Here is a 24,791-nt window from a genome sequence, read left to right on the forward strand (position 1 = left end):
AGATCGCGGGAGCATTTGCACAGAACTACACAACTGACGACGAACGTAGATCCGTGAATCTGAACGCGTGCCGTGCAAATACGCTTTGGGGTAATGAGATTACCACCGGCTGTACGAAGACGTACCACAGAACAAGGCTTAAGCACTTCTTTAAGAAGAGTCGCCAATTTATCACTCATAATGGAATAGTCCGCCCCGCTGTGCACTAATGCACTGACTCTGTGACCGTCGAGAAGAACAGGTATGTCCAAAGAAACGGGGCTGTCTAGGTCGGATGACGGTGCCATCTGCTCACAGTCGGAGCGTAGCGGCGGCGACGGGAGGTCTTCAGTGCAGCGACTCCCAGCGACCTCGCCCCCGAAGGTCGCTGATCTCAGTTTCCGTGGCGAGGGCTGAGCGAGCGACCCTGTGCTGCGTGCGAGGAGCTGGGGGGGTTCGGGGAAGAGCGCCTCGGAGACGATGAGCGCGGCTGATGCGGCGCGCGGGCTGAAATTCGCTGTTCCGCAAGGAAGACTTCAATGGCAGGGGGCCGGTGGCCAAACCGGGGTCTGGACGAATCGGCTCGAAAGCCCTGCAGACCGAGGCGCCGATAAGAGCAATGACGGTAGAGGTGGCCTGGTTCTCCGCAGTGAAAGCAGAGTGGCAGGTTGTAAGGTGTGCGCCAGACATCGGCCTTCCGCAAGAGCGCTCGGCGATCGTCGAAATACTGCACTGGTGGCACTGAGGATAGCGGCACAGGAGGCGTTACCGGAAACGGTGGCGGCGAAACAGCAGCCGGGCGCCTCGCAATTTCAGCATAGGTGGGGCGGTGGCAGTCTCCTGGTAGAGGAGGTGTTTCGACAGCAGGAGCCCTGAACGCCTGTTGCACCTCCTCGCCAACAAGAGCACAAATCGAACCTAGCGCAGGCTGCGAAGGGCTGCAACATTTCAGTACCTCTTCACGCATGATGGTGCGAATCAGTTCGCGCAGATCGTCAGGGTGGCTCCCGGAGGTAGCAAACGATTCGGTTACAGCAGCAGCATGCATGGGACGCCTGTAAGTCGCAGAACGTTGTTGCAGCGCCTTTTTCATCGTTGTGGCCTCTGTAAGGAATGCAGCAACGGTCGATGGTGGGCTGCGCACGAGGCCTGCGAAAAGCTGTTCTTTGACGCCACGCATCAAATGCCGGAGTTTCTTTTCTTCGGGCATCGCCGGATGAGCTCTTCTGAAGAGGCGCGTCAAGTCCTCGGCGTACATCTGAACACTTTCGTTCGGCAGCTGGATGCGAGATTGTAGCGCACGCTCAGCTCGTTCGCGACGATCCACACTTGTGTAGGCCTCCAGCACCCGAAGACGGAACTCATGCCAGTTTGGCTGCGTCGTCCCATTGGTTAAATGCAGCTACGCGTTGAAAGTGAAGGAGCCAGTCCTCCACATCCTCAAAAAGTTCCGCACGGAACGTCTTGGGAATCCGCGGAGTCTGCAAGGTGTAGTGGGATGGCGCAGCAGCGGCGGTTTGCAGAGGAGGAGGAGCGGCTGTCGCCATGGCGCAGCTCTCTAATGGTCCAACCTCCGAAGGCAGTCCCTGGATCCACCGACTGAAGCTATGTACCGGGGTGTCAAGCGGCACAGGGCTGGCGCGACGGCTGCCTGAAGGGGTCTCTTGCATGGGCTAACGGGTACCCGGCACCTCCACCAGACTGTAGCGTACTTGTTGACGAAGGGGGGCTTTAATACCAGGCACGAAGACAGACAAGGCCAGGCAAGCTGGGGCAGCAAAGGCGACAGATTCCTCACGGCGCGAGCCCTACTTCGTTGTCGTCGTCAGCTATGCGCCACCTGGCAATACTAGGCAATATATTGACATTAACTCATTAATGCTATCACATCATACCTTTAAGGCGGAGCTTAGGTGCTCCAGTAAAAAGTCGTTTCTTTCACGATTCTTTTAATCTGCAATTTGAAAAAGCAAACTTGACAAGCTTTCCAAAGCTTTCATTTAATGCTTAGCTCTCGAAGCATGATGCCAATTATGATGATTTAAAAACTGTGCTCGCCTTTAGATCTTGAAGGCCTTCAATAGCAATATAACCTTTCGGTCTGTCATTTTCTCCGCGCCTAAAAAGCTGAGCGGTTTATGCTCGCGGATCGGCCAGAAGAAGAAAGCCCTGTGCGAAAAGAGGCACGGCAGACATTTCGTTTCCTGTGCCGTCGGAGTGGTGTATGAAAGAAATCCCACTGACGTGTGGAGGAGTCTATATAGGCCAGACGGGTCGCTGCATTACCGACAAGGCACGGGAGCATGAAAAATCGTTAGAAAACGGAGGCGGGTCGAATTTGCCCCTGCCTTGTGAAGATTGCAAGTGTGAGCCAGTGCTTAACGGAATGAGGACTCTGGGCAGGAGTCGTGATCAGGTGGCACGTGAAATTCTTGAAGCTTTTGTGATCAAAAAGAAGGGCAACATTTGTGTTAGCGACACTTCGGTATTCCTCCGTCGAAATGAAGTGTCCTTTCTTGACAGTTTTTTTTTTTTTATGCGACTTCTCAGCCCTGCAAGAAAAGTAGTCTTTTGCTAAAGCATTTCTTCTTACCTATGCTTGAAGATAACCGAAAAGAGATATCCTAAGCTCAAGAATTTTTATACCTCTGGCTTGTTTGGTATAGTTGAACATTTAAATAGGGACTTTTCTTGCTGTCGCGATTGGTCAGCGGAATAATACAGAGCGCCGCGGACAACAGGTCATCGGTATCAGCTACTCGTTTTATTTTTTAATTTCAATGATAATATAGCCTCACTATTCATTATTAGCGCAACAACGCTAAACACTTGGAGGAAAGAAAAAACAACACAGGACGAAATAAAAAATTCAGCGCCAGTCTTGTCTTGTGTTCGTCCTTGTCTATCCGCGCTGCTCCTTTTTATTGCGCGTTCTGACCAACAAGCCTAAATGAAGACCCCAGTTCACAGGACGATGCCTTTAGTTCATGTCGTTCACGTTGAGGCCTTTATAATGTATCGCCAATTCGTCCGTGTTAAGCTTTTCTTCCATGCACAAGTTCACTTATCAGTGGCAAGCAATATCTCTAAATTACCTGAATATTATTTCAAGAAAGACAATTTCACTCATGCTAATAATAAGAATACTTTTTGGCCTATATCTTCGTTTAAAAGGCTGATATTCTTTAAACGGTGGGGAAAAAAAACAATGTTGTGCACAGGGACTATAGCACCCGCCGCGGTGGCTCAGTGGTTACGGCGCTCGGCTGCTCACCCGAAAGACGCGGGTCAGATCCCGGCCGCGGCGGCTGAATTTCGATGGAGGAGAAATTCTAGACGTCCGTGTGCTGTGCGATGTCATTGCACGTTAAAGAACCCCAGGTGGTCGAGATTTCCGGAGCCCTTCTCTGCGGCGTCCTTCGTAGCCTAAGTTGCTTTCGGACGTTAAACCCCAATAAACCAACCAGGGACTATAGCGCACTTGCAAGACCCTGGGTAGATGCGTATATGGACAATGTTCCTGAAACACGGCGATAATTAGATTACATGCATTAGTATTCAGGGCTTGGTCAGCTGGAATCGGTTAATATTTGAGCAGCGCAAAAATGAGCCGATTGTCTGCTTTGTCTAAACGCCTATTGTGTGCAGGTGTGAATGAAAACACTCGTAATGTGACTCACGTTCATACGTTATTTTTTCCTGATTTTTCTCTAGCACGGGACAAAAATGGCGTTCCAGGAGACGCCTCTTCACTCCGTCCTTCCATATTCGAATCTTGTCGGACTTTACGTCCACCATAAACTCAGAGTCCATGATACTCGCCACGAAGCTGGGAAAACTGTCTCGCATGGATGAGAAATTCGACGTCATGCCTCTGATTGCTCTCTGCACTTTGGACATCATATGCGGTGAGTACTTTGCCGCAGAGGCTTTATTTGTTGATGCTGCCAAACTAAAATCCAAAGCACCCATGCCATCGACTGCTGATTGCAGAGACAATAATGGGAACAACAATATCTGCGCAGACCAATGAACAAAGCTCTTACGTCGAAGCAGTGCACAGGTAAGTCTACTGCGAAGGTGCAAAAGGTCTGTCGCACGTATGCCACTTGAAAGTTTGGAACATCAGTAAATATTTTCAATTCAGGCTGCAAACTATTATTAAAAATCACTTCCTTGGACAAACACAACTCTCATTTCTGGAATGCAACCTTTCATAATAATCTCCACAATTTCTTTTCTGTACTGTGGTCCATGCAATTCAACAAAGGTCAATGGGCAAGTTATTTCCTATTTTGAACGCACTGAAAACTTTTTCGATACATGATTTTCAATTATTGCAATGGAGAAACAACCAAAACAGTTATTCCGTATAGTTGCGAATATTGGTTTCAGAAGCAAGGTTCTCCGCAATATTTTTTATGCTGTGTTTCTTTGAATTCGATAGCAAAGCATCAGCAAGTATTATTTCGCAGCAGGTTGATAGTGCGAGGAAACAGGGTTTATAAGAGGCGGAGCAACAGGTAGGACGGTCATGGCGCCATCATTACCAGGGCACTTATGCCTGTCATCCGATGTTTAAACAAGTGCAACACAAAGTGCCCATAAAATGGACGGATCAAACACACTCGTCTAGGAGGACCGGCGTGGAGTAGGCACCTTTGCGTAGGATGCTTTATTGAAAGAAGCCGAGCGCAGACGCGTGCCGAGGAGAAAGCATAACAGTAGCGTTCCACAGCATCCGCCGTGTCACAGGTCAGAAGCGTGGCTGGGCAATCGACACACATCGCCAACGCGACATGACGCGGTCCTAAAGCCGGAGCTCGGTGCGCAGAGCTCTAAGGAGCAGCACGAGCTGGGAATTGCTGGCGGATGAAGCACAAGGGGTCCGTTCGACACACGCGCAAACTGGTAGCGCTGACATTCGTAGGAACATTTGTACGGACGTTCAGTAACTTTTTCTCTTCGTCGTCCACACCGTTCTCATCGTCATTCGGCTTGTCTTATGCAGACGTCGCACTGACCAACAGCTAGAAAGCACTTATCTGCACAGTAGCAAGTACAGCCACAAGAAGACCAGGGTCCTGTTGAACGAAAGTGGCTGTTTGGGCTTGTTGGTCAGTGATCATGGTTGAAGAACGCCGCGCGAAAATACAGGGACAAACGAAGAAGTGAACAGGACTGGCGCTGTCCTGCCCACTTCTTCGTTGATCCTTCTCTTTTCGCGCTGCATTCTTTAACTAGGGTCCTGTGTCTGCTGCTTTTGTTTTAACATAAACTGGTTTCCTGCACCTAACTGCAGGTTTTCCCTGCTCTGCAGTCATCCTCGCCGTCACGTGCTCGTCGTCTTTTCGAACAATATCGTAAACCACTAATACGGCAGTTGTATCTCGGGAAGCCATCTCGCATGCATTACAGCCAACAGTCAGTCCAGTCCTGCCGGCAAGCACAGCAAACAAATGCCAAGTTTGCACGCGATACGCCTGACAACTTCGTGATAATGGTTTTTGTTTGCAAAGATAATAAAAGCATATCAACTTCTCATTTCGATTAAGACTTCCATAAATTATACTAAGTAGGCTAATAGTTTATTATTATGAACCAATAAAGCCCCCAAGGGTCGAATTTATGATTTCATAATGTTGCCAGATGAGCTCGCTTGTGCAGTCTTATGAGACATTGTCATGCTATTTGAGCCCTGTTGGCAACGTTGACTCGGCGATCGAGCGCTTGGGAACGACCCTCTTCCCATTATTATGACAGGATAAGACGGCTACCTAACAGCCTCGTTTAAATTTGCACTTCCGGCATAAAAGTAGCCTTTGTAGCAGGGGCGCCTCATGAAATTAGCATTTCATGAGCGCGGTTGCCTAGTTGCTTCTCTGCTCCGCTTGGACTCGCGTCCTTTAACAGAGTCTAACGTTCTGGGGCCTTGGACGCAACCTTCCAGACAACGGAAAGCGGTGAAAGCGCTCCTGAATTTCCTAAGGGACTCAGGGTTACATTCCCGCCTATAATCTAAGTTTTCTGTGCGCGCCCTCTGTCCCTGTGACATAGTGGTCGATGGACACTTGACAGACTCATTTCTTTGCCGCTCTTTTTCCTTTTTTCCCCTTTGTTCCCCTCCCCAAGTGTAGGGTAGCTAACTGGGCATCGCCTGGTTAACCTCCCTGCCTTTCCGTCCTTTTCTCTCTCTCTCTCTCTTTCACTTCATCGCTGTGGGGTTACCTAAAGAAAGTAATGGTTACCAAGTCAACCTGTCGTAGCAGCACTGCACTCCAAACCCCTTAAAAAAACAGTCCTGATTGTACGCGTGCGCTTGCGAACGGTTTTTTTTTTTTGGTCGGGGGGGGGGGGGGGGGGGTTATATATCAACGCTTTCACCTCGCTAAACAGTTGCAACAAAGCCCCCGTCATGTCTTCTTTCTTGTGTGTAGTCTTGGCGCTGAAACCGTTTTATAACGTCTGACAAACAACTAGCCCATCAGTTAACTCTTTTAACGTATATTTAATAATTACCTCCGCCCTCTCTTTCAAAATGAGGCCGCCGTGATGGCTGAGTGGCTATGGCGCTGGGCTGCTGACCCGAAAGACGCAGGTTCGATCCCGGCCGCGGTGGCTGAATTTCTATGGAGGCGAAATTCTAGAGGCCCGTGTGCTGTGCGATGCCACTGCACGTTAAAGAACACCATGTGGTCGAAATTTCCGGAGCCCTTCGCTACGTCGCCCCTCATAGCCTGAGTCGCTTTGGGACGTTAAACTCCCATTAAACCAAACATCTCTTTCAGAATGGGCGAGCTGTTCGTGGAACGCGTCTTCAATCCCTTCCTCCAGGTGGACTTCGTGTACAGGCTGACCCCCGTGGGCAGGGAGTACAACAAGTGCCTCAACGCCGTGCACTCCTTCACGCGCAAGGTACGCAGTAATAGAATGGAAAGTTGGGCGACTTGGCATATTTTCATTTTGGGTGAGAAAACAGCGCGAAAGGGACGGAAGACACAGATGAAGGAAACCACACGGACGAGCGCTCACTCACAACTGTTTTTATTCATAAACTGTTGTGTCCACTTATTGCTTTTGTGTGTGTGCGCCCCCTCCTAACGACCACTCGCATTCCCCTCCTAACGACCACTCAATCCTCCTCCTAACGACCACTCGCATCCCCTCCTAACGACCGCTTGCCCCTCGTCGCACGCTGTCGCCGGATGCCCCCCCACGGTGCGCCCCCGCACCCTCCTCCTGTTCTGGGAAGCCACTCCCTGCCGTGGACGCTTCTCCACTCCCTCCTTTCTTCGGGCGGCCAGTTCGGCTCCTGCCTCGGTCGACGCTGGTCGCACCCTCATCGGCTTTAAATAAACGAAGTCTTAAAGTACCGTGTGCGTCTTTCGCTGCATTCAACACAGCGACCGGACACGACAGTGGCGACGAGAAAGTGGATTCGACCCGCGCTACGCAACGCTATTGACAAGCCATGGCTACGCGAGGGTTTCCCAATCAGATACCGGAATTCAACGGCTCATCGTGGTCATCGTGGGTTGGACGCCTTCAGTTCTACTTTGAAGCTAACAACATCACAGACCCAGCCTTGAAGAGGGCCAACCTGCTGACGCTGTGCGGGGAGCAGACCTACGATACTGTCTGCGCCCTTATTCAGCCAAGCACACCAGCGGCAGTGTCTTACGACGACATCGTAAAAGCGCTGCAAAAGCACTACGACCCAAGGCCATCCGAGGTCTACAGCCGGGCTCGCTTCCAACGACGAGATCAACTGGGAGGAGAAACTGTGAGCGCCTACGTAGCCGCGCTCAAGAAGCTCGCTGCCGACTGCAATTTTGGAACGCTGTCGACAACAGCTACCGGGCAGGAGGGAGACGCAGCTTCTTCTGCTAACACCACCATGCTTCCCTTGGACGTGATGTTACGCGACAGATTTGTGTGCGGACTGAGTGACGAGTCACTGCAGCAGCGCCTGTTCGCTGAGAAGGACCTCACATTCAGCAAAGCTTACGACATCGCCGTTCGAGCGGAGAGCGCCGGTCACCAGCAGAGAGGGATTCGCCGGAACACCGAGCCGGTACACCAGACAAGCAACCAGGTGCGCAAGCCTTCTGTTGTTGTAAAATCGGTCAAAAAGGCACAACGCTGCTGGCGGTGTGACGACCAACACAACCCCCAGGGATGTCGATTCCAGTCAGCCACGTGTAATTTTTGCCACAAGCGAGGGCATATCGAAAGAGCATGCATTACGAAACGGAGACTTGCCAAGATAAAGTCACCTTCCCAGCCTAATCACAGCGTCAACGCCTCAGAGAATACGCCGCTATCTGATCTCCATGGAACAACATCAGCAACACCATCTGTGTTGTACGACCTGAACACCATGAATCTCGGCACGCGACCGAAGATTTTTACAGAAGTAAGCGTACATCACCAGCTGATTAAGTTCGAGGTGGACTCCGGCGCAGCCTGTACTCTGATCAGTGAGGACACGTTCCGAACTTCATGGCCATCTGACGCACCCGCCCTGCAACAAGACGACACGCACCTGCGAACGTGGTCAGGACAGAATCTGCCACTATTGGGCTCTGCCAACGTGCAGGTTAACTACAACGGCCAGACCCATACGCTACCTCTGCTTGTTGTGAAGGGCACAGGATCAAGCCTTCTAGGGAGAAACTGGTTTTCTCCACTAGGCGTGATGATATGCGGCATACACCAGACGCCGAGCCAGAACATGGTTGAGCAACTGCAAGAGAAATACGAAAGAGTATTCTCGGAAGAGATTCCAGGAAACGAAGGGCCCCCGGTCACACTGGAGTTGTTGGACAACGCGCAACCCAAATTTCTGAAGGCCAGGCCGGTGCCGTTTGCTCTCCGAGATTCAGTTGAAAAAGAGTTGGACAAACTGGAGCAGCAAGGTGTCATCGAGCCGACGCAGCATTCCATCAAACTCTCAGCGTACGACTACGCTCTGGTCTACCGCAATGGGAGTAAACATCAAAACGCCGATGCGCTAAGCCGTCTGCCACTAGACGCAACTGTTGACGAACCATTTCCACCAGGAGACGTTCTGATGTTCGAAGCACTGCCAGAACCTCCGCTTACAGCAGGCACAGTTGCAGCATCTACGCAGAAGTGCGCAGCTCTCCGGCTAGTTTACACAGCTGTTCAACAAGGCAACGTGCATAAACTCAAAGGGGACAACTTCGACGCTTACCGCAGGCGAGCTACAGAGTTGAGCACCCATCGCGGCTGCATCATATTTGGGTCCCGAGTTGTGATGCCGAGAGAACTACGCGCACAAGCTATGTCTCTCATCCACGCCGGACATCGGGGCATCGTTGCAATGAAAAAGTGTGCCAGAAGCTACATGTGGTGGCCTGGCATTGACAACGACATCGAAACAGTGGTGCGAGAATGCAAGCCTTGCCAGAGCAGCCGGAGCGCCCCGCCGAAAGCTCCTGTCCCAGAATGGGAAAAGCCAGACACACCATGGCACACACTGCACATTGATTTTGCAGGACCAATTGAGGGCTGCACTTTCCTTGTGGTCGTAGATGCCTACACAAAGTGGCTTGAGATAAGGCAAATGGGACAGACGACTTCGGCAGCAGTCATTGACAACCTCCGATCACTATTTGCAACGTTCGGCCTGCCGCGCAAGGTAGTGTCGGACAACGGAACACCGTTTGTGTCTGCGGAGATCCTCAAGTTTTATCGCGACAACGGGATCTCATCAGTTGCATCGGCCCCCTACCACCCAGCGACAAACGGACAAGCTGAGCGCTACGTGGCCGAGCTAAAACGCGCCCTTGAAAGAGATCAGACAGGCTCACTGCAGCGCCGCCTTGCGCGCTTTCTCTTCAAGCAGCACACGACGGTTCAGAGCACAACAGGCCAGACCCCCTCGAAAATGATGTTCGAGCGTGAAATGCGAACCCAGCTCACAGCCATCCTCCCCGAGCCAAAGGCAGAGACGTTCCGGGAAGAAAAAGCAATTCCGCGCTGCGGCACGCTTAATGAGGGGCAGCGCGTCCTCGCCCGACAGTTTCTGAAAAAGCCACGCTGGGAGGAAGCTACAATTGTCAGACGCATAGGCCTGCGCTCTTGGCTCGTCAACATACATGGCACAGTAGCACGCCGACATCTCAACCAGCTGCGTAGATTTACGACGCCGTCTGAGAGCTGTCCGCCAGCGGATAGAACACGTGCACCATTTTCCCACATAGCCTGGCACCCCTTCCCGGAAGAAGAGACTTCGCCCAGGACAGACCCAGGAGACACAGCGAACAACAGCCAGCCTACAAGTGTTTCTCCCCCGAGCGCACAAAGCCAGCGCGCCTCCACGCGTGAGCGCCGACCCCCTGCACGATACCAGGCAACTTTCTAAGGGGGAAGGAAGTGTTGTGTCCACTTATTGCTTTTGTGTGTGTGCGCCCCCTCCTAACGACCACTCGCATTCCCCTCCTAACGACCACTCAATCCTCCTCCTAACGACCACTCGCATCCCCTCCTAACGACCGCTTGCCCCTCGTCGCACGCTGTCGCCGGATGCCCCCCCACGGTGCGCCCCCGCACCCTCCTCCTGTTCTGGGAAGCCACTCCCTGCCGTGGACGCTTCTCCACTCCCTCCTTTCTTCGGGCGGCCAGTTCGGCTCCTGCCTCGGTCGACGCTGGTCGCACCCTCATCGGCTTTAAATAAACGAAGTCTTAAAGTACCGTGTGCGTCTTTCGCTGCATTCAACACAGCGACCGGACACGACATAAACAAACAGACATTTATAGTTCAAAAAATGTCACATGACCTGATATAGCCCGCGCACATGCCAAGAGTACAGCAGTCTAAGAACTATAGAAAGAAATATAAGTCAAAGAGACGAGTGCCTGTCGAAGCCGGTGAAGCCCTCCTTCTCCCGATCCAAAGAGCGCCGACGGCCTCGCTGCCAATGTCTCGTCGCATCCTCCAGCGCCGGCACTGGTTGCTGCATCATGAGTCAATAATAAAAGCCTTACAATTCGATTTGAGAACACCGTGACTAACCGGAAAAAAACACGAGACAGCCCGAAACAAAAAAACCAAAAGCACTAAAAAAACCTTAACGTGTGGTCAAGAAAAGAGACCTCTTTGTCTACCATCAATAAGGAAGCCTGACTGACGCACTCATCCCGTCCCCGTCAAGGGAGCTCATTGAGGCATATCATATTCGGAAAAGACGGGTTGAATGAATCAGTCAGGCTTCCTTATTGATGGTAGACAAAGAGGTCTCTTTTCTTGACCACACGTTAAGGGTATTTTAGTGCTTTTGGTTATTTTGTTTCGGGCTGTCTCGTGTTTTTTTCTGTTGGTCACGGTGTTGTGATATCGAGTTGTAAGGTTTTTATAATCGACTCATGATGTAGTTCTTAGACTGTTGTACTCTGGGCATGTGCGCGTGCGACGTCAGGTCATGTTAATTTTTCTTTAACTATGTGTTTTTTCTCAATAAACATTATATGTGAGTCAGCGTTCGTCCGTGTGGTTTCCCTCATCTTTGTCTTCCGTCCCTTCGCGCTGTTTTTCCACCCAAAACGTACGCAGTAATCACGCTCAACAGCAAAGCACCTATGAAGGCGCACAGAGCCCCACAGCGTTGCGGTTCTCTGATTCTGTGGCCGTCTTTTCTTCTGAACTAAGTGGTTTTCTTCGAAACTCCTGTTCGTTCACTTAGTTTTCACAATCATGCAGCAAAGTAAACCACGCGAAGAAAAGTAAATATGATCGTCTCCACGGATGAAGCGAGCAGTATTGTTGTCGCCCGATGATCACGCTGGATGGAGGTTTTTTCCCTCACGCAGGCGGCGGCTGCGGCCTCTGTCTACGTTTTTTGATATTTACTTTGTATTTCTTTCGACTATCTTCTATTCGTTCGTGGCAGTGATAGATACCCTGTAAGTCTCAGTTGACAGCTCCACGCACTTCCTTTGTACCGTCACTCACGCATAGACGCACTCACGCGCGCATGCATTCGTGGTTTGAGCACAAGATAAAATGCGACTCCCGTGATGCTTTTCCTTCTCTCAGCGCTGTTACTGCATCCGACTATAATATATTTTCACTATATTCCTTTTGTTCACAATATACTGACGATTTCGTAACCACGTGCAAGCCTGGCCCTCTTAACTCTCACCTCAATTCATATATGCGACCATAAAAGCAAAAATGCGCTTGTGCACTATTCTTCTTACACATCGTGTTTGTCCTCGCTGCGTTGTACAACTTTCTGAAAAGGTGCTTGCTTATTCTGCAACACCCCAACAGGGCTACTCTCATAATCTGCCCTCCTTGAATGGGCTACAATGAAAAAAAAAAAGGAAAAGTGGTAGTGCTTCAACGCAGTAAACCGAGTAGACGTGCGAACGCATGTGTTTAGCATCATTGGATAATGCTTTTGCTTTGCTGGTCGTGCGTACGCCTGGCGACGATATTAGTCCAGTAGTAGCATTAGTTGATGAATACAACGACGTGCACACCGCCGCGGTGGCTCAGTGGTTACGGCGCTCGGCTGCTGACCCGAAAGACAACGGTTTGATCACGGCCGCGGCGGTCTAATTTCGATGGAGGCGAAATTCAAAAGGCGGCCATGTGCTGTGCGATGTCAGTGCGCGTTCAAGAACCCCAGGTGGTCGAAATTACCGGAGCCCTTCACTACGGCGTCCCTCATAGCCTTAGTCGTTTTGGGACGACGTTAAGCCAGCAGGAACCAACCCAATACGACGACGAGCAGTGCATAGCGCGAGTTCAGCGCGGGGCATGATAGCCTGCGCGATGGCGCAGTGCTCTCGAGCACAGGATAGCAAAGCTTATCTCTTCGCGCCGCCGCAGCTTCGAAACTCGGACGGGGAAGTATTTATTTCATTTATTTCTTTAGGCTCACAAGGTCAATTAAAGGTCACGTTTCTGCGATGAAGCGGCTGTTGCTGGTTTGGTCGTGACGTAGAGCTTTCGCTTTAAAAAAAATGCCGCACTGTCCACACCCGTTCAGATTATGTGTCTTCCTCTTCGCTGTGTCAGTTGGGATGCATGCGATGTCGAAAGGCATCTACTCCTTCTATTTCTTGTGCGTGGGCCAGCGTGAACTTTGGAACGCAGGGACGTATAAAGACACATTGAAACACGAAACACAGCGCTGTGGTTCCGGGTTTCAATATGTCTCTCTACGTCCCTGCATCCCAAAGTTCACGCTGGCCCCCATATGGAATCCTAGCAACTAGCCCAGAAGAATACTATCTCTTGTGTCAGCCGCAATTTATAAATTGTTATTCTACGATAGTTGGTGGTGGTCTGCTAGAATGCAGAATACCCGCACAAATCAGTGTCTGTGAGTACAAACCGTTGAAATAAAGATTGTTCAGATGCAAAGGCTCAGCAGAATATTACCGATATTTTGCCATAATTTCTTAACAGGCTAGAACAAAACAGTTCACGACACTGTCAAGCTCGGGTTTTTCTCCACTCACGCTACAGAACTTTTAAGCATGAAATTCTTCTAGCTCCTACTGCGGTCAAATTCTGATTCTTCCGAACTAACAGTGAATATGAAGCAGTAACCAACCGTGTCCAGTAGAAAAACGTATTGGATAGCCCCGCGTGCCGTATTCGAACCAACGCCTGCCCAAATTCAGCAGCTCCGCCGTCTGCCGCTTCAGACCACCCGCCATTGCCCCAACATCATGCACAATAAGTTCTACCTTGTATTCATCGCACAGATGCAACCATCTGCGAATAGCTTAACTGGTGTACATAGAAGACGTGACGGTACTTGGAGTGCACTGGTCTCATATGCTTGTTGTAGCAAAGAGGTGCACGGAATCCCCAGTGACACAGAGGTAATAGCAAATAAGTTGACAACGTGTTTTCGGTGTAGTGCACGCATGCCCGGAGTTCCTTTTGCATGCACTTATAGCTTATCCTTCCTTCTGTCTTTTCTCAGGTCATCGCAGAACGCAAGCGGGAGCTGCGCGCCGAAGTGGACGCTGGTTTGGTCAACCTGGAAGACCACAACTTAGAAGGGGGACGCAGGAAAGCCCGTCCGTTCTTGGATGTGCTGCTTCTGGAGCACTTCAAGGACAACATCACGGAGGAAGGCATCAGAGAAGAGGTCGACACCTTCATGTTCGAGGTGCGCTGATAAGGCACCAATGATGCACCGAATACGCTAATGCGCTAAGTTATCAGCTTTATGCAGCCAAGTAAAACAGAGCTTGGTTTTTAAATCAGCCCTCCTTTTTTTTTAGTAAATTCTCGCTATAATGCCGAGAAGCATCGGCATCGTGGAAACAACACAAGAATTTATTAGATCGCGAAAGAGCAAGGACTGACATTAGTTCGTGGAACCGGGACATGGGATCAACATGAAAGTCATGCACAGGTCTAAGCCCTACCTGGTCACGAAACTCCGGCCAAAGTTTCATATAGGGACAGCGCGCGCCGCTAGAGGCGCGGCTGTCGGCGAGGGGGCACGAGTCGCTGCGCGAGCTCTGCTCGCAGCGGCTGTTTTCCGGCCAACCGGCTCATATTCGCTTGGTAGTTATGCTTTCTGGGGATCGCTATTTGGGCTTACGATGGCCACTACTTTACCGGTTATCACCTGATAGCTTGGCTGCAACGTCGAAACACTAAAAACCCTCTACGATCGACGACGGCCACTAGTAAACCTTGTTAGCGGCTGTTTAGTGGCAAACAATTAACGCACTTACTTTCTCTCGTTGATTTTCACAAAAAAAACGCGATTTTCGTACAATGTTCCAGCCTTGGCATTCATTTTTACCGCAACTTGCCCACAACGTTATTCTGGAGATCTAGCGCAGCGATCAGTAACATGTCTGTATGTGTCTGGGTTGCGCCTGTCTCGGCCGAGTCCTCGCTTTCATCTAAGTGCACAAGAATGCTTAAGGCTGGCGTTTACCTTGTGATAAATACTGCAATCTCAATAATGCTCAAAACATGACGTTATGGCGTAATTTTAAGAACTGGAGTGCGCGCTAGAAGAGCGATCACATGACGAATGCACCGCGGTAGTTTGATAGTGCTCTTTTTTTTTTGCTGACACTTTCGGAGGTGGCAAAGCCAGCTGCTGAATACTCTTGCTTCATAAGCCATTTATTTACACTTTTTCACGCTGCGACTACGGAGGCGCTGACGAGTGCAAGGAAATATTGCTCATGTGCTCGCTTCGCGCTACCAAGATAAGAGACAAGCTGTGAGCGGCGACGCAATAAGCCAGAAATGCGCAATGATAGAAATCACGGAGAAACATGTACAAAAAAATAAAAAGCGTTAGGTGTTCAACGTGGTTAAACCCAGCAGACGTGCGAACGCATGTGTTTAGGCTGTTTGGCTCATGGTTTTGCTTTGCTGGGTCGTTGCACGTCTGGCGACGATATTAGACTGAAGTTAAGCTAGTCTGATGTGTTCGTTCCGAATGTGGACGTTGATGAAGACGACGGTGTACAATGCGCGCAGCGCGAGAGTGTGTTACAGTTTAGTTTTTCCCTGTTTGGATCTGCACGAAACCCTGGCCAATCTCCCACCGTGGGTATGCGCCATCGTTTTTGAGGCAACAGCAACAACAACAACACGAGGCGTGATCGGCTGCTGCGATAGCACAGTGCTCTCGTGCAGTGGCCAGCGAAGCTGATCCGTTCGCGCCTCCGGGGATTCGAAATTTCTAGTCACAGCAATATTTATTTTATTTCTGCACCCTTAAATTCAGGGACGCCACAAGATTCTTGGTGGGTTTCATCCCATGAAGTAGTGCTTTCGCACCAAAAGCCATCAGCACATTGAAGAGCACAGTTGTCTAAAATGCAACATCGTCACAGATTCGTGCCCAAGTACGCTGGTAGGAATATCCGTGGGAAGACGCCGGGCCTGAGTTTCGGTTTCTCGCGCATTGCAGCGACACTGCTTCTTTGTTGATCATAAACTCGTGATACCGAATCAGTGGGGCAAAATTCCTCTCGCAGACACGTACATGCTTGGAGTCGAAGCTAAATCCACCGCTTTCCTGTCGGGGTATCGCCCGCTTCCATATTTCATGCTGCTCGGCGTCGCTCGGCAGACAGAACAGCGAAGCCTTTTCCTGCGTACCTCCGAAGCCGGAGCGGCAACCCGTCACGCAGCAAGTATTCGGCATCACAGGCTTGCACGTCACGTGCACTGTACTTATTTTGTAAACGAAGGCAGAGTGAAAAGAGAAAATAGTTGCTGCCGCATTGCCGGAGTCCCATTCCACCCGTAGACTCGCGGAAGTAGAGGCGCCCGCTGCCTCGCGTAGTTGCCCCCACAGGACTCGTAGCGCCGCCTCGTGGATGGCGCGGTCAACATATGAAGCTCTCCCATAGCGTTACGGAGAAGTTTCATGACCATAAAAGCATTCCTACTAACCATTTCGGTCCAGTTCCATGTTCTTCTCTTAGCCTTCCGGGAACGTGAAGTAAAATCGATTCGTCCTTAAAAACCGGAACAACCCATGCTGTGGAACTTTGCAGCCTTCTGGCATGGTATCACACTTTAGGGATCTGTTACATATTTCTGCTAAAAAGCCCCTAAAACATTAGCGTATGTTTTGAGAAAAGAAAGCGGAAATGTCATCTAGACCTCGGCAGTTTTTACAATCAAGGCCTAAAATCAGATATGCACTATGTTCTTCAGTTATGCTGAAAATAACTTCACTTTTAGCCAGTTATGAATTATTGCTAAGCTGACCACTTGTTGAAAATACGATATGAAAGCAGCTGTTGAAGGCATTCGCTGTTTTCTTCCTGAAACTGTTTTGTCTAGCCGATGATTACCCATCCGAGAGAGAAATTTGCTGACTTTTTGTTGATTTCCTACAGTGAAATGTCCAAGCGTTTCAGTAATGTACAGTTCTGTGCTGTCACGCAGATTTGTGTCAAGAGTTCAGCTAAGGCTGCTTTATGTTGGCAGTTCTGTGGCAGGAGTTGACATCTAAAATAGCGCGCTCAGTAAGTAGTCTAGGCGGCATTGATGCACATATCGGCACGATTACTGAGATGTTCACATAAAAGAAAAGGACACACAGTAAAAAAAAACTAGCAAGGCTGAATGGTCCGCCAGTTAGTAACTCACGTTCAGAAGGGTGACGGCATCCTCTCCCCCTGCTCCCGCCCCCTTCCAGAAAAAAAGCCGGACACACGACGGAAAAGAGCACAGGACAACGGCTGGACAAACAGCAAAAGCTTTTACTGAAAGAATGGCAGTCGATTGAATGTTCGATGCTCTATTCGCCCTACCTTCCAGGGCCATGACACAACGGCGATGGCGATTAGCTGGGCGCTTTTCCTCATCGGTCTTCATCCGGTGGAGCAGCGTCTCATTCATGAAGAGCTGGACTCAATCTTCGGGGAGGAAAAAGAGCGCCACGTCACCTCCGAGGACCTAAAGCAGATGAAGTACCTCGACTGCGCCCTCAAGGTGAGGCACGCGTATTGCACATGCTCAGCGGCTATGACCCAAAGAAAAATTGCAAACAATTACGCTAACGGCTTAAGGCGACTTATTTCAACGAATAGCCTGACAGGCCACCGCAATCCGGCATCAATTCAATCACCCGTATGCGAGCGTCGTCCTCATCCAGGTATCTTTTCATTGCGTTGCCGTACTTCGCGATGTAATACAGGTACACTGTGCTTTCATGCGCTGCGTCCAACCAAAGCTGCAAAATCACACTTTCAGACCACGCCCGTGATGTAGGGGGTCTTTTCTATCATTCCGCGCTTGACCCAGACGTAACGCGCACCGTCAAGCCCGGCATTTCACGCCAGGAGCGTCGCCGTGTTGTTCACGCCGAGTTCAACTGTCAGCATTGCTTCGCGGATGCCATATTGACCGCCACTGTCGGCCAGTCTACGCAACTTCAGAGACATCAGCCTGGAAGCGACGAAGCGTTCCCTCACACTGTTCAGCTGCGACAAGTGGGGCGGTTACAGACGTCATTATCGGAGAGCTGTGACGGCTGTTGCGGCGGTTGCGTATGTTGTTGTTGCTGTTGGACTTGCAAAAGGTGGAATATACCCACACGGGAGATCGGCCAAGACCCGGAGGCATAGATCGCTATTCTCTAGTACATTTCAATAGCACTGGCCGCGCTCCAAAGTTCGACTTATTTGCGGTTCATACCGGTATAGGCAGACAGATTGTCGTTGCGCCATTCAATCTGTCAGTCTATGCCCTTTACTACTCATTTTCCCCATCTAAACGCTCTTCTATTCAGCAATTCATCGCCTGTGTCTTCGCCACTTCACTGTAGCGGACATGTGCCATCTTTATTTGAGGCGAGCTGACCAACCGGCGGTCGCGTGGGGCAAGCCTTTGAATGACCGTTTTGTTGGTTGAGCGAGCGGTTCAGCGTCGGTGTTGGTGATGGCATTTTGTAGAAATATCTCGTGACTTGGCCGTGCGCTCCTCAGGTGCCTACAACCAAGAAAGGTGATTGAGAATAAGGTCTCAATCACAGACACATGTAAGTGAAACTCCGAACTGGTTGTCAGACAACAATTGCAGTCATGAAATGGTAATATAAGCACCGCAAAGCGAACACTGAAATACAGTGGAGCAATTGATGAGACACGAGTGAAGACACGCAGTGAATTGAACATCTAATCATTGAAGTACAATCCAGTAATTTCCAAGGATGCCGCTGTCCTCGACGAATTATTTCAGCGCCCCGATTTCTCATTTTTGTACGTACGCGCCAGCCATGGGCCCAATAGTATTTGAAGACTCAAAGGCCTTTTATATCAAACACTCTCAAGTGCCTCTTCAATCTTGCCCAAATATCGTCATGCCGCGCCTTATTATTAACCCTGCATCAGACAGGCCTATCATCGCGGTCCCCAAATACATAAGTTGAAAGAAGTTAGCGGTGGTCTAGAAACTGTTTAGGTACAGTCTTTGTCAAAAGTATACAGCCCAAGGGGTCTGCTTCTGAGCCCTACAGCGCGGCTCCTCATGCATACTCAGGGACCTTAACTTCACGAAAGCAGGAGGAAACTAAGTCCTCAACCATGCCAAGCTTAGGACTGTCATTTGCGCTTAAGAGCCCTGCTACACGGCTTGGAAGCAAACCCATTCAGCTGCATATTTTTGACGAAGACTATACATGCCTTTTGTCTGGTTCCTGCAGCGCGCAATGGGTGCCTTTCATGTTGAGATATTGCACAGAAAATGTCCCCGAAAAGTCTAAGCTGCTGGGAACGCTTGAAATGGCGACTGCCCTTTCTCTGCAATTATTATACAGTTACAACTCGTTTAAGAAACACCCAAACAAACATGAGGGCCTCTAGTTATCAGTCCCTGCAAGCCATCCTTCAGATAGCATAAATCATGGCGTCGCTAGCAAAACGACAGATAGTGATAGCAGCAGTGGGTGCCCATATTCCTCGGCCTTCTCCCTCCTCGGTCACTACAGCTGCGTTTGACCAGACCGCATTTCGTGCGCATTCGTGTCTTGAAGGATATGGTATCTCGAGAATCATTCCAGTTTCGAACAGCGTCTATGCCCTGGCCTTGCTATTTACAAGTTCAGTTAGAACTTGGCGATGCAAAATAATTCCCGCCATCACGGTTCTTTCACACTCTGTTCGTGAGACTACCACTTAATCTATAGAATCGATGCCAGAAAATGTACCGTAGTTAGAGTAATGCAATCATGAATGTATTCTGCCCGCAGTTACAAAGCGCTTTTTTGAGCATAAGCCGTTTTTAGCGCCCACATAAGAACTGCAACATGGTTTTCAACGACATCTTCAACGGCGCATGCTTCTTCTTTCCTATATTGTTTTGCCCCGAAATTGTTGGCAGATGGCGTCAGCATCAAATGAATTTTAAAGTGGGAGCAGTAAAACGAAAATAGGGTGCACGACGGGGGTTTATTGCCATGAATCGAGAGGACGGGAGCAGTGGCAAAAAGTTCAAGGTATGGCAGGTTTAGAGCAGACACTCGTGGCGATACAATGACGCTGAAGTGCATGTATAGTCTTTGTCAAATATATACAGTCCACGGGATTTGCTTCCGAGCCGTGTAGCGGGGCCCTTTTCCACGTTTCACAGTCCTAGCTTGGCAGGTTTGAGGACATGAGTTCCTCCCGCATTCGTGATATTAGGGTCCCTGAGTATGCAGGAGGAGCCGCTCTGCAAGGCTCAGCAGCAGACCCCTTGGACTGTGTACCTTTGACAAATACTTTACGTATTCGTGTTTACAATCGCCCCTGGGGAGAAGAGGAGCCATCCTGGCGACTTACAGTGACGGCAAATGACGGGGTCCGAGTAGGGCTTCAAGAGCTGGATATGAACAGTGTCGCGTTCACGGTGGCAGTGGCGTCGCATACAGACGCGATCGATGATCGATACGCACCCGATCACTCCTCGCGAGCATTTATCCGGATCTATACAACCCAAACTGTAAACACTGTGACCAATGAGCCAACTACGGTCACATCCTGTGGGATTGTAAAATAGAGGCTCCTCCGGGTGATCTAGTTACCGCTCCACCTCTCGAGCGGTGGGAGACCGTGCTGGCTAGCTCTGACCCCAAACCCAAGTTTTGGCAGTGGAGTGGGCTGACAAAGTCGTCGAGGGCTATGCAATCTCGACCGCTTAACGTGACCTCTTACTAATCTCTTTCCGGCGAATAAAATGTTTTACAATCAAGAGGTCGGGAGACGGCGTGAGGCGTTCGACGAGGGAGTTAAGAGGTGATGTGGTAGGGGCCGTGATAATTGGCGAGAAATTTCGATAGCAGTCCAGGAGTATTTGACGGTATCCAGAGACACACAAGGGTGCCAGAAGCCAAGTGCGGTATGGTGTGATCGCTGTCGTGGTGGGATTTCTGGCGATACTGGGTGTCAGTCGTGAGGGAGCGGGAGACTTGGCGACAGTAATCTGCATGTTGCTCGGCTTATAAAACGGGTACATTCGGAGGTGTCAGGCAAGTAAGGGAGAATTGAATCTATGATAACAGAAGACTGACAGCCGTAAAGAAAAAAGAAACAGAAGACGGCAGTGGACTGCGTATCAGTATTGTATGCATAAGTGGCATACGGAAGGACGAGATCCAAATTCGGGCGGATAGAAGCGGCGTCTATAGAGAGCGTGTCCCGGAGGGTGCGGCTAAATCACTCGGTGAGGCAGTTGGTCTCCAGATGATAAGCAGAGGTGGTTCGATGAATTATGTTGCATTTGATGAACAGAGCTTTTGCATCATCAGACAAGAAGACGCGTCCACTGTCACCGAGCACTTCACGAGGTACACCTTGATGAAGGACGAAGCGCTGCAAAATGAAGGTAGTGACTTCTGTCGCAGTAGCAGCCGGAAGGGTGGCGGTTGCTGCTGTTGTATCCGGAGCGATTTCAACGTGACTTATGGCCTGAAGCGTTTCCCACAAGGCTGCAGTGAATAGCTCTTGCGCAGCGAATCCACTACAGCCTATGTTTCGTGGCTTAATGCGTGGCTGCGCGACCTTGACCGAGGAGAGAAACTGAGCAGTGAGCGACGGCCGTACAAGAACTTTGTTTTCAACGTGCATTCTGGCTGCTCTGCTCCGTTTTGTTCGCGCCACGGCCGAGACGTGACTCCGGGGCCATCCTCCCAGTGGCGGAAAGATCGCGACCGAGGTCACAGTTTGTTCTCAGAAGCTCGGATCCAACCTTCAAAGAGCCGCGCCGCGCACGCGGCTCATAAACAAACCCCTTTCCAAGCTGCCCTTTGACCCTGGGCTGCACGCCTGACCCTCCCCCACGGCTACGTAACGTGACGTGCAAACATAGGGACAATATGCAGGACGTGGAGAACTTTTACTCTACTTACGCAGAGCACCACCACGTAGCAGCTCTCTCTTGTCGACAATCCGCAATATGTAACCTTTGGTATACAAAGCACTTCGTCTTCCCGCAACTTGGCACCTCTGTTGACTCGAGCCCGACATCACGCCGGAGTCGCCGATGTCGCTAACCAAGTCCCAGCTCTGCATACCTCGTCTAGTGATCAACAGTGGCATTAGCTCAACGGTTTCTGGCTGCAGTGTGCGGAAGCGAGGTGGTAAGCAAGGTTGTGGCTGCAACTCTCGAGCAGGACGATGAGGAGATGTCTAGCGGCGTTGACAGACGAGGAATGTGTGCATCTACTCGAGGACGAATGGGTACATGCCGCGCCAGTAGTAGCGCAGCCGGATTCGGCTGTATGCTTTGAACGCTCCCGCATGATCTCATTGTGGATATGGCAGAGAGCACGTGACTGAGGAGTAGCCGTTGGGGTGGAGTGAAAGTCGAGAATAAAAGTGATCTAGGAGTCAGCCCATCAGAGTCTTGATGCTTGTAGCCGCTGCAGTAGACTACGCAGATGTCATATTCCTTCAGACGAAGGGCTCTGCTGGCAAGGCGACCGGATCGGTCTTTCAGGGAGAAGAGCTAACAAAGCGCATGGTGATCCGTCACAACATCAAAAGGCCGGCCATTTAGGTAAAAGCGGAATTTCGCAAGGGTCTAGACAATGGACGAACTCGCGACCGCCACACACCAACTACCTCCTAGCGAACTCCCTCTCGCACTGGAGGACGTGCGAGCGGTCACCTACGACCACCCCCGACAGCAGCACCCCGACTCGTACATCACACGACGGGAGTGCATCGACTGCATCAGTGGTCGCTGCATGACACGGCTCCAGCGCGCGATGATCCTCCGTGCGCGTGTAGGATGCGTGTGGCCCGGAGACAGACGGGTGCGCCACGGACTAGCTGCAAGCGACGTGTGTGGCTATTGCGGTGCAGTTGAAACACTGGAGCACTTGCACCCCCTGTGTACCGCGTTCGCCCAACGCGACATGCTTGCGGCCTGCAGGGCGCAGGGGTTCATTCCATTCCGTACAGTGTAACGACGCACCTGTGGCCACAGAGCAGTGCGCCCTTCCGTCAGCGAACTTTGGTGAAACCCTTTGTATACTTCGAACAGACGGTCTTGACGTCCCGTCTGTTCCGCGCCCGGAATGACAAAACGCTCCGCGTGTGCTACCTTCGGACTCTTTACAGCTGGGCGCCCCCGCACTAGCTTTTTTTTTAATGATCCGCGATCGCGTGCTCTGCCATGCTTTCGTTTTTTTTCTCTGTCCTGGCAGGACACGACACGCGCACGGCACACAAAGGCGCGACGACCAAGTGAGAGTGTGTGCGACCTTTGGCGCCCCCGCACACAGACAATGGCCCAGCACGGTGTTCTGTCTGGCGCGGGGCAACCCGTCTGTGCCGGCTGAAAGACATCCCGTGGGCCGCGACCGGCCGCCCAACCCCCTGCCCCCCACCCCCTAGCCAAGCAATTTGCACGCCCGCTCACCGAGTACTCTTGGCAACCATGCGCGGTGCAGCATCCCACATGTATTTCCACACCCTGTATTTGTACATAGCGTATATTAACGCCCTACCCCTTTGCTAGCTTACTATCGCTCCCCCTTTCTTCACCTCTCCCTGGCCTTATATTCCCGCTAGCCTCAGCTAAGGTGCTTCAGGTTTCGATGGCAGATGCCACGGCTAGCAACATCTTTTCTTCCATTGCTATTCTTATTTTTATTTTATTATTGAATAGCCACTAACAACAACATAGACAATCGACAAACACTCTTTTTCCGCTATGGAGTAGTTTAATTCACCCTTCGTGAGTGCACTATTTGAATAGGCAACGACGTATTCATTGAAGCGAGATGTTGGCTGGACGCGTATGGTGCCGAGGTCAAGTCTACTGGCGTCCGTGTGAACCTCGGTAGTAGTGGTCGAGTCGAAATAGCGCAGCATGAGCGGTGCCGTGAGGAGGCGGCGCAAGTTGTATGCGTCATCGCACGCTGGAAACCAGAGTGATAGATCGAACTGCCGTACAGAAGTTGTCGGGAGCTCGTTTGGAGACACACGATAGGGGCGCTGCAGCAGCGGCGCCTGTGCACTAGAGTGAATGCTATTGGTGACAGTGGAATTTCGCCCCAAGGAACTTTGGTGAGAGACGAAAGAAGAGCGGAACTGATGAAGGGTGAGAAGCTGTGTCCGTTGCGGCGGAGGAAGATCGGCGTCGATGGAGCGTAAGAACACACCGGTAGAAGATGGATAGGGGGCTGAAGAAAGTGGGCTGAGCGCGCTCACAGCAACGTGAGACGTATCTATCATCAGACTCCTGACGGTAGAGCAGAGACGCGACGGGGTTGGCACTCATCGTGGAGGGAACAGCGCGAAACAAAACGACAGACAAAGCAAGAGGGCACAAAGACGAGCGCTGACTCGAAACTGAATTTTTTATTGAAAAACGAAAACATATATACATCACAATCACGTGAACAAACAGAGCAACGAGCATTGGTCTAGCGGAATCAAGACCATCAAACGCACAATATGCCACGTGGTGAACTCCGAACTTGGCACTGCCGAGACATTCACCAAGGCGCAAAGCGGTAGGGGAGGGAAAAGGGTTAGAGATCAACAAAAGTGAGAGGCCCGCGGATGCAGTCAGTACTGCATAAGCAGGGTGCACAAGAGTACGGGCCGGTGAGAAGAGGATGATGTCTTTGCTAAGAGAGGCTCCAGAGATGCGTACGAGGAGGGAAGAGCACGAAGGAAGGTAGTGAGTGAGTGAGTGAGTGAGTGAGTGAGTGAGTGAGTGAGTGAGTGAGTGAGTGAGTGAGTGAGTGAGTGAGTGAGTGAGTGAGTGAGTGAGTGAGTGAGTGAGTGAGTGAGTGAGTGAGTGAGTGAGTGAGTGAGTGAGTGAGTGAGTGAGTGAG

The 24,791-nt window shown here is 50.8% G+C and overlaps 1 protein-coding gene across 1 annotated transcript in view; it reads left to right on the forward strand.

Moving 5' to 3' along the window:
- LOC149334519 (cytochrome P450 4c3-like) overlaps positions 1 to 24,791 on the forward strand; it is a 58,995-nt gene that overhangs the window by 20,990 nt on the left and 13,214 nt on the right. The window contains exons 4-8 of the mRNA XM_089555153.1: positions 3,694 to 3,887; positions 3,973 to 4,042; positions 6,768 to 6,894; positions 13,950 to 14,138; positions 17,282 to 17,455. Coding sequence (XP_089411279.1) covers positions 3,694 to 3,887; positions 3,973 to 4,042; positions 6,768 to 6,894; positions 13,950 to 14,138; positions 17,282 to 17,455 — 754 coding nt within the window. The remainder of the gene's footprint in view (positions 1 to 3,693; positions 3,888 to 3,972; positions 4,043 to 6,767; positions 6,895 to 13,949; positions 14,139 to 17,281; positions 17,456 to 24,791) is intronic.

The sequence above is a fragment of the Amblyomma mixtum genome, chromosome 8 (genome assembly GCF_055824585.1).
Source record: "Amblyomma mixtum isolate Tamu chromosome 8, ASM5582458v1, whole genome shotgun sequence".
NCBI lineage: Eukaryota > Metazoa > Arthropoda > Arachnida > Ixodida > Ixodidae > Amblyomma > Amblyomma mixtum.